The sequence below is a fragment of the Cebus imitator genome, unplaced genomic scaffold (assembly GCF_001604975.1).
Source record: "Cebus imitator isolate Cc_AM_T3 unplaced genomic scaffold, Cebus_imitator-1.0 Scaffold297, whole genome shotgun sequence".
NCBI lineage: Eukaryota > Metazoa > Chordata > Mammalia > Primates > Cebidae > Cebus > Cebus imitator.
In genome coordinates, this window is record NW_016107612.1 from 1526049 (window position 1) to 1536251 (window position 10203).

The 10203-nt window shown below is 51.5% G+C and overlaps 1 protein-coding gene across 1 annotated transcript; it reads right to left on the minus strand.

The window, feature by feature from the left end:
• Nucleotides 1-238: 238 nt before the first annotated feature.
• On the minus strand, nt 239-7065 carry CCL22 (C-C motif chemokine ligand 22). The gene is made up of 3 exons (XM_017502646.2): nt 6954-7065; nt 5290-5413; nt 239-2426 (listed from the first exon to the last, which is right to left on the minus strand). Exons 1-3 carry the CDS (start codon nt 7024-7026, stop codon nt 2345-2347), a joined length of 279 nt encoding a protein of 92 aa, XP_017358135.1. The 5' UTR covers nt 7027-7065; the 3' UTR covers nt 239-2344.
• Between the last annotated feature and the right edge of the window lie 3138 nt (nt 7066-10203).

A 10203-nucleotide genomic window follows, 5' to 3' on the forward strand; every position in this document is an offset into this window, starting at 1 on the left:
TCATGGTTTCAGCAAATCCTCCTGACAGCTTGTGCCAAGATGGGCTGGGAACTCTGGGACAAATGTCTGGGCTTTCCGTCAGCACCTTTGCAGCCACTCCCAGGTCCTTGTGCCAGCCCGGACTCCCCACCATTCACACGGTGACCTTGGGCAAGGCACCGCCTATTTCAGCGTGAAGTCTTCCCCAGTGGGAGAGAGATCATGGCGCCCCCTGCCCCATCTCACAGGTACAGCAAATGCCAGGCGCAGTGACTCACTCCTATAATCCCAGCACTTTGGGAGGCCGAGGCAGGAGGATTGTTTGAGCCCAGGAGTTTGAGACCAGCCTGGGTAACATGGCAAAAAATCAGTCAGGAAGGCATAGATAGACCCAAATCGCAGCCTTTAGCCTGGCCCAACCACCTGAAAACGGTCTCCACCAAGGGTTCCTTCACTCAGTCACACCCCACTCTTTGCCTCCTGCCGCAGAAAGAGAGAGTGCGCTACCCTACCACAGCCAGCCCCCTCCCAGGGCCACCCTGTCCCCCTCTCACATAGTTCCTAAAATTATTCAATTCATCCGTTTGGCTTCTTCAGTATTTACTCTGTTTTCATATACATATATAACTCCAGCTTTTAATACCAAGCCAAGGGTAGTCATTCACACCATAGCGTGAATTTGCTTCTCTGCTATTTAGGGAAGGAGGCAGGGAAAGTGGAATGGGGGAGTACTCTGAAGAGGTCAGGCCTCGGTATTGGAGGTTGGAGGACCATCCAAAAAAAGCCTGAGGGGAGAAGGAAGTATAGGCAGAAATGAAAGTAGGTCAAATGGGGAAGAAAGGAATAGGAGTCTCCTCTTAGGAAAAAAAAAAGGGGGAGGCTGGGCGCAGTGGCTCACGCCTGTAATCCCACCACTTTGGGAGGCCAAGGAGAGTGGACTACTTGAGGTCAGGAGTTCAAGACCAGTCTGGCCAACATGGTGAAACCCCGTATCTACTAAAAATACAAAAATTAGCCAGGCGTGATGACACACACCTGTAATCCCAGCTACTTGGGAGGTGGAGGCAGGAGAATCGCTTGAACCCAGAAGGTGGAGGTTGCAGTGAGCTGAGATCACGCTGCTGCACTCCAGCCTGAGTGACAGAATGAGACCCTGTCATAAAATAAAAAGGGGTGGAGGGCAGGCACAGTGGCTCATGCCTGTCATTCCAGCACTTTGGGAGGCCAAGGCAGGCAAATTATCTGAGGTCAGGAATTCGAGACCAGCCTGGCCAACATGGTGAAACCTCATCTCTACTAAAAATACGAAGGTTAGTCAGGCATGGTGGCAGGCACCTGTAATCCCAGCTACTCGGGAGGCTGAGGCAGGAGAATTGCTTGAACCTGGGAGACGGAGGCTGCGGTGAGCCAAGACTGCACCATTGCACTCCAACCTGGGCGACAAGAGCGAAACTCCACCTAAAAAAAAAAAAGTAGGGGGGAGTGGGGGAAGAAAGGTGAATCTGGGCAAATTTGGAGCTTCACACTGACCCAGCAGGGCCCTTTCTGGTGACCTTGAGTCACTGTATCGACATGTAACTGCCTTTTGGCAGGGAGAGGGGAGGGACAAGAGTTTTATTGATTTTGTCTGCAGCCACTTTCTGGACTCCGATTCTGAGCCAGGCCCTGTCTGCAGTGCTCCTAGAGGCTGGGAGACGAGAGTAACTTACATATAAACCTTGGTCCAAGAAGTGGGGAAGTGGGGGAGACAATCCCCCAAATCCTAAGAATCTGGGCAGACTATGACTAGGGCCATTACGAGGGGACAGAGGGCCAGGGGACGTCTAATACATGAAATGCAATTACCAGCTGCTTGGGCAAGCAATGCCTTGGAGGGCTGGTGGGACTACAAAGGTGCAGGTGGTGAGACTTGCTAGGTGTCGGCAACAACCCGGGCAAAGACCCCGAAATGGGATGTGTGGTATGGGTTTGGAGAACAGGGAGCTAGAACCTAACATGCATGAAGGGAAGTGGGCAGGCTGGAGACAGGGAAGGAACCCAGATCCAGAGGGCCGCGTGCAGGCTTGGGAGCCTTGACCTCAGCTTAAGGCTGTGGGGAGCCATGGGAGGGTGTGAGCAGAGGAAGTCACTGATGGGAATAGGACCTATTGGCTGCAGGGAGGCAGAGGATGGGTTAGATGGGTCAGGGAGGAGATGGGAGTGACAGCATGGAGGGGACCAAGGGTGACAGCCTCGGGGATGGAGATCAGGGAATGCAGAGAGTTGGCACAGGCTTCCGGCGGGGAGCAGCTATAATGGCAGGGAGGTAGGGCTCCTGAGCCTTCCTGGAGGAGCCAAGGCCATGGTCATCAGAGTAGGTTCCTCATTATCTCATCTTCTTGAGAATCATCTTCACCCAGGGTGCTCTGGGGTCGGCACAGATCTCCTTATCCCTGAATGTTTGCAAGCTGGAAGGAGAAGACCCCAGAGACAATGCAGCAACATTAGCATGCAGCAAGGATTAGCATTTATGAACCACCTACAGTATGCAGGGCTCAGCATTTATGAGTCACCTACTGCACGTAAGGTTACCTGCTAAATAGAGTGGTTCAAAATTTATGAGCCACCTGCAGTCTGAAAAGAATATTTCTCAAGAGGAAGAGGAGGTCAAGAGCTCACACCTGTAATCCCAGCACTTTGGGAGGCTGAGGCAGGAGGACTGTTTGAGCCTAGGAGTTCGAGCCCATCCTGGGCAACACGGCAAAACTGTATCTCTACAAGAACATATAAGTCAGCTAGGCATGGTGGCATGCGCCTGTGGTCTCAGCTACCTGGGAGGCTGAGGTGGGAGGATTGTTTGAGCTCAGGAGGTCAAGGCTGCAGTGAGCCTGGATCTCTGCTCCACTGCACTCCAGCCTAGGCAACAGAGGGAGACTCTGTGTCAAGAAAATAAAAAAGAGGAAGAGGAGCAGCAAAGACTTCCAGGACCCTCAGCTCTGTAGTCCCAGTCTTGAGTTCCAGGTCAGGACATGAAATAGAATCACCAAGACTTGTTTTTGTTTTGTTTTGTTGTTTTTGTTTTTGTTTTTTGAGATGGAGTCTCTTGTCACTCAGGCTGGAGTGCAGTGCGTGATCTCGGCTCACCACAACCTCCGCCTCCAGGTTCAAGCGATCCCCCTGCCTCAGCCTCCCAAGTAGCTGGGATTACAGGCATGCGCCACCATGCCGAGCTAATTTTTGTATTTTTAGTAGAGACGGGGTTTCACCATGTTGGCCAGGCTGGTCTTGAACTCCGGACCTCAGGTGATCTGCCTGTCTCCGCCTCCCAAGGTGCTAAGATTACAGGTGTGAGCCACGGCACCCAGCCAGAATCTCCAAGAGTCTTATATCACTAAACTACTCTGAGCCCGAAGACACATTCTTTCTAGGGTCCCTTCTGGCTCAAAATCCAATGATCACAAATGACTGATTGACTGATTTTAAAGACAGAGTCTTTGGCTCAGGCTTGTCTTGAACTCCTGGCCTCAAGTGATCCCCCCAACTAGGCCTACCAAAGTGCTGAGGTTACAGGTGTAAGCCACTGCACTCAGCCTTTTTTTTTTTTTTTAAACAAGACAGAGTCTTACTAAGTTACCAAGCCAGTCTCAAAATCCAGGGCTCAGGCAATCCTCCTGTCTCAGCCTCTGGAACTACCGCGCCCAGCAATTGAGCATTTATTATGTGCCAGACATTGAGCTCTTCACCTTCCTCTCACTATTACTGTGCCCTGCAATGCTCCAGAGGCCCCCTAACCTCTCTGTGCTCATTTCCTCACCTGTAAAAAGGGAACCATGATGGCACATACCGCATAGGGTAGTTTCAAGGATTAAATGAGTTCACATTTATAAAGTGCTTACAGCGGTGCCTAGCACTTAGCAAGCACTCTCTATGTGTTTGATAAATACAAATAAGTGAAATAAGTAAAGGTTATTACTCCATTGTACTGTTGGGGAAACTGAGGCTCAGAGTTAAAGAGGCAAGAACGCTGAGAGGGTTTCCTGCTTCAGCCTTCTTTATTCTTCACCTGCAGATCCCTCAAAGAGATGGGGTCAGCAGTGAGGAGGAGGCCAGTGAGAAGATAATGGAGCCTCAAAGTGGGTCATGAGCCCCCAGACCAGCCTCCCCCAGTGTGTGATTTGGTGGGCAGCAGGTTCTGAGCATTTGGAGAACCAGCCAGAGAGGCTACCACAGAGAGAGCAGGACCCGTCACCCAGCCAGGTGCAGGCCCCAGGCCAGTGAAAAGGAGGCAAAGAAGCCCCAGAAAGAAACAGAACAAGGAACGCAGGAGAAAACCCTGAATGAAGAACCAGGAGTGAGTTCTGGCTCAGCCTGGGCAGGCTTGAGCAGGCCACTGTCCCCTGCTAAGCCTGTTTCTCCATCTCTACCACGGGAATCATTGAACCTCCTAGTAAGAGTGTTGTGAGAATTAAACCAGCTAACACAGGTAATGATTAGAACAGTGCCTGGCACTCGGGAGGCGCCTTGGAAATTTTAGCTGTTAATGTTACTCTTCTGATCAAAATGGGCTGCCTCGGATGACTCCTGGGAGCCTGGAGAGGATCCAAGATGCTTCTAGTGTGCTTTTTTAAAAAATTAAAGTAAATTGAAAGCAGAGTCTCGCTCTGTTGCCCGGGCTGGAGTGAGGTAGAATGATCTCGGCTCACTGCAACCTCCACCTTCCAGGTTCAAGCAATTCTCCTGCCTCAGCCTCCCGAGTGTCTGGGACCGCAGGCATGTACCACCACACTCAGCTAATTTTGTATTTTTACTAGAGACGAGGTTTTGCCATGTTGACCAGGCTGATCTCAAACTCCTGACCTCAAGTGATCCACCTGCCTTGGCCTCCCAAAGTGCTGGGATTACAGGCGTGAGCCACCACGCTCAGCCCACCATCCATTTTTGCCAGAACCTGGGATGATCTTTGCTGACTCAGTGACACCAGGCATACTCCTATATCCACTCTACCCAAATACCCCAGGTGCCACAGCCACTGACTGCCTACTGCCATGCCCACACTGGGCAGCACCCTGTTCACTCAGCTCTGCATCCTCAGAACCTGACATGTTGCCTGGCACATAGTAAGCGCCTGATAATATTTGCTGAATGATCACATTATTTTCATATGTAGTCCACCCAAGCCTGAACTGAGCCATCTCTTCCAGCCAAGCCATCCTGGAAGGCATCCAATAGCCTGCCACATCCATGGGTGTGTCCCACCCACCAGCATGTGGGCCATCCCAGGCCGTACCCATCAGGCCCTCCCAGGCCCTGTGGCCCCAGCTCCATACTCACACCACACCAGGCCTCAGGCAGGAGTCTGAGGTCCAGTAGAAGTCTCTCACCACACGCCAGGGCAGACGGTAACGGACGTAGTCACGGCAGCAGATGCTGTCTTCCATGTTGGCACCGTAGGGGCCTGGGAGAGGGATACCCAGGGAATTCACAAGCTGGAGCCCAGAGAGGTCACCATCAGCCCCAGCCCCTGACCTCGGCCTCTTCAGGCCCCAGAAAAAAGATGCAGTTTTTCTGTTCTCATGGAAGGATGGCGACCGGAAGATTCTGAGTCCTCCAAGACACTATCCTTAGAGCTTCTGAGAAGCCACTTAGGGCCCAATGTCTACACTCTGGGATAGTCAGCTCCGGGAGCAGGGATTCAGAACAACTAAGCATCAGCTGTACTCCAAGATGAGACTCGGTGACTCTGAGCCATAAGGAGCCTTAGATTCTTGCTGTTCAAGGTGAGGTCCATGGTCCATGGCATCAGCGTCACCTGGGAGCTTATCAGAAATGCTCAGCCCCTGGGCCCCAGACCTACTGAATCCAGAGTGCATTTTGACAGGCTCCCTGGTGATCTGACAGCACGTGGGCATTTGGAAAGTCTGCTTCTGCTCATATCTGCTCCAAACCCCTTCAGTGTGCACTGGGGAGCCTGTGGTCCAGAGAAGGGGAGGCACTTGCCCAGGGTCACACAGCAAATACAGCAGAGTCAGGACCAAAGCTCAACAGAGGACAGTCACATAGACCTGGGTTAGATTCCTGCTTTCCCCTGACTCACTGGGCCACCCTGACCAAGTCACTGAACATGTCTGAGGCCCAATTTTCTCCTCTGACCAAAGTAGTAATAACAGTGCCAGCTTCAGAGGGTCTTTAATGCATGAAACGCCACTGCACTCCAGCCTGGGCGATAAAGACTCCATCTCAAAAAATAAATAAACAAAATAAAGAATAATTTTAGGCTGGGTGTGGTGGCTTATGCCTGTAATCCCAGCAGTTTGGGAGGCCAAGACAGGTGGATCACCTGAGGTCAGGAGTTCAAGACCAGCCTGGCCAACATGGTGAAACCCCATGTCTACTAAAAATACAAAAATTAGCTGGACGTGGTGGCGCATGCCTGTAATCCCAGCTACTGAGGAGGCTGAGGCAGGAGAATCACTTGAACCCAGGAGGCGGAGGTGGCAGTGAACCAAGATTGCCCCATTGCACTCCAGCCTGGACGATAAAAGCAATACTCCATTTCAAAAAATAAAATAAAATAAATAAAAATAATAACAAATTTTAAAAAATGGATGGTGGGAGGATAGCACCAGCTTTCCAAGGAAGAACGCTTTGCCCCAGCCCAGGCTTCCCCCACGAAGGCCTGCCCCCTTAGAAGCTCTTCACCCACACCCCCAGGGCCCTATGCTTTGGTTTTCTGGGGCAGAAGATCCCAAAGCTGCTCCCTTCGCAACTCCCAGCCTAGCTGAGACAGATCCTAGACTCCAAGCCTTCAAGACTACCCATTCAACAGACATGTAAACTGAGGCCCAGGGAAGTGCTGCAACTAGCCTAAGGCCGCCAAGAGCCAACAGCAGACTGAGGTCGTCTGATCTCAGTCCAGTGCTTGTCCAAGACATGAGGAAGACACCCCAGTGTCCACCCTGGCCTCTGCAGGGGGCCTTCCTGCCCCCCAGCCTCACCTGCCTCAGTTGCTTGAAGCGTCACAGCAAGGAGAACGAGGGCAGCCAGGAGCGCGGTCTGTAAGCGAGCCATGCTCTGTCCTGTATGTGTCAGCCCAGGTGTCTGCAAAGGGCCATAGGAGACCTGGTTTTTAAGTGCACTGGCTCCACCCACAAACCCCACTCACTATCTCTTAGTCAGTGTGGTGTCCAGAATCTCTTGACATTCACATCACCAAAAGAACTACCTCTCACTTCCTCCAAAATGGAGAAATTCTCTTTGGCGGGGAACCACTCAGAGGGGACCCCCCTCAACTCTGTCCTCTCCTCTGGTTTCAGAGACTTGTAAAATCCCCCTCTTAGAGGCTCGTGCTCCCCGGGGTCTCCTCACTGTGTGGCTTTGGCCATGTCTGGGTGTCTCTGGGACTTGGTCTCCCTATCCGGTAACAGAGATGGTTTCACAGGCCTGTTGACTTCACTGGTTTTAGATCAGGTGCGAGTGTGAAGCAACCCTCACCTGGAATTGAGGCCTGTCTTGTACCCTTCGTGACGGTGTCACTGACCTCTCTTCAGTGCGAGAGGCCTGCGAACCCGTTGACCCATCGCCAGCCTCCTCTGGGGATTCTCGCGAAGTCCACATTGGCCAGGTCATGGATTTCTCAATGGTTTATGAAAAGCACCCACCCACACTTCTGTCCTGCCTGATCTTCCTTCCTTCCCAGTGGCTACCGGGCCCTTCCTCCCCAGCTCCCCTCTCAGTCCCTCACCATGTCCGTGTCCCATTGACACTGCTCCTAAATGTCCCTCAGCTCTGCCCCCTTCTCTCTAACCCCACTGTCCCTGCCCAGTGCAGGCCACCTCCACCTCGGGCTGGGATGCTGGCCCCCTCGATGCCGTCCCCACCCTGCCGCAGCCACAGGAGGCAGTCCAGAGCCGCACACTCTCTTTCCTGCTTCGAAACCCTGCTGTGGCTCCCCATTCACCTAAGGGCAGAGCCCGGGCTCCTGTCTGTGGCCTTCAAGGCCCCCTTCCCAGACAGGCCTCTCCCCTGTGGTCTCCTTTCCCTGAGGGATAGCACCATACTCCTCACAGTTCCTCAAAAGGGACTGTGGCCTGTCCCTGGCTTTAATGTCGCTCTCCACAACCCTACCACATAAACTCCTACTCAGGCACCAAAGTTGTGTGAAATGTCACATCCTTGGTAAGCACACCCCCGCAGGACCTCAAAGCCATCTAGGGGACATGGCATGTGGCCCTGAGTAGATTGTGTCAGGTTTTGTCTTTTTCAAGCCCCTCCTTAGAAGCCAAACTCCAAGCTCTAGGAAGACGAGGGTCTCCCTTCATTTTTCTTGGCATTCCCAGTGCCCTCTAAGGATCAGGCACATGGTGGGTGCTCAGAACACATCTAATGGGCTGGGTGCAGTGGCTCACGACTGTAGTCCCAGCATTTTGGGAGGCTGACCTCGATCACCTGAGGTCAGGAGTTCAAGACCAGCGTGGCCAACATGGAGAAACCCCATCTCTACCAAAAAATACAAAAATTGGCCAGGCATGATGGCACATGCCTGTAATCCCAGCTACTCGAGAGGCTGAGGCAAGAGAATGACTTGAATTTGGCAAGAGGAGGAGTTTGCAGTGAGCTAAGATTGTGCCACTGCACTCTAGCCTGGGTGACAGAATGAGACTCCATCTCAAAACAAAACAAAAAACATATCTAATGAAGGAGGAAACTGAGGTTCAGAGAAAGACCGGACTTGCCCACTTCGCACATCCACACAGCGGCCACCCCAGGCCTAGGACTCAGACTTGGGACTCCATTTGTAAAGGGACCCATCCATTTATCCATTCCTTCATTCAACAAATATTTAATGAACCTTGTGGTAGACAGAATAATGTTCCTCAAAAATGCCCACATTCTAATCCCCAAAACTTATAAATACGTTACTTTACATGGTAAAAAGGACTTTGCAGATGTGATTGATTACAGTTTAGAATTTTTTTTTTTTTAGAGGCAGGATCTCACTCTGTCACACAGGCTGGAATGCAGTGGTGCAATCACAGCTCACTGCAGCCTCGACCTCCTGAGCTCAAGTGATCCTCCTGCCTCAGCCTCTCAAGTAGCTGGGACTATAGGTGCATGCCACCATGCCCTGCTAATTTTTATGTTTTGTAGAGATGGGGTCTCACTATATTGCCGGGGCTGGTCTTGAACTCCTGGCCTCAAGCAATCCTCCCGCCTCTGCCTCTTGAAGTACTAGGATTATGGATGTGAGCCACCATACCCGACCTAGGATCTTTAAGAGGGAGATTTCTTGGATTATCTGAACAGGCCCAAGGTAATCACAGGGCAGGGTCATTTCAAGAGGGAGGCAGTGGGTCAGAGTCAGAAGAGATGATGGATGACAGAGCAGAGGTCCCAGTGATGTGGAACCCAGGGATGCAGGCAGGCTGGAGAAGACGGAAGATGCACGGAAAACAGATTCTCCTCTAGAGCCTCCAGAAAGAGCTCATCCCTCCCACACGTTGATTTTAGTCCCCTGAGACTGATCTAGGACTTCTGACCTCCCAGGCTATTGGATAATACACATTTGTGATGTTTTAAGCCACCAAGTTCGTGGTCATTTGTTACAGCAGCCAGAGGAAGCTCATACAAGCACCTACTATGTGCCAAGTGCACTGCCAGAGTCTAGGAATGCAGCCTGAACAGGAGAGCAGGGTCCCCTGCTCTCACAGAGTTTGTCTTCGACAACAGACAAACATGGCAAACAAGGTAATGTCAGGCTGGGAGGAACACCGGGAAGCGAATGAAACAGAGAAGCAGCTCTGGGACAGGCAGTCAAGAAAGGCTTCTAGGAGAGGTGATGATATTTCAGCTGAAATTTGAAGGTAGAAAGGAGGCCGGGCACGGTGGCTTACACTTCTAATTCCAGCACTTTGGGAGGCCGAGGCGGGTGGATCACCTGTGGTGAGGAGTTCAAGACCAACCTGGCCAACATGGTGAAAACTTGTCTCTACGAAAATTACAAATATTAGCCAGATGTGGTGGTTATTTTTTTTGCACACCTGTAATCCCAGATACTTGGGAGGCTGAGGCAGGAAAATCGCTTGAACCCAGGAGGTGAAGGTTGCAGTGAGCCGAGATTGCCTGGGAGACAGAGCAAGACTTGGAAAAAGAAAGGAAAAGAAAGAAAGAAAGAAAGAGAAGAAAGAAAGAAAAAGAAAGAAAGAAAGAAAGAAAGAAAGAAAGAAAGAAAGAAAGAAAGAAAGAAAG

Bases quoted from the DNA above. Each gene is read 5' to 3' on its own strand.
- CCL22 (XM_017502646.2), bottom strand. From the start codon at position 7,026: ATGGCTCGCTTACAGACCGCGCTCCTGGCTGCCCTCGTTCTCCTTGCT. The intron at 5,414-6,953 runs GTGAGGCTGGGG...TCCCTCTCCCAG, and splicing joins GCTTCAAGCAACTGAGGCAG to GCCCCTACGGTGCCAACATG. The intron at 2,427-5,289 runs GTGAGTATGGAG...TTCTCCTTCCAG, and splicing joins TGCCTGAGGCCTGGTGTGGT to CTTGCAAACATTCAGGGATA.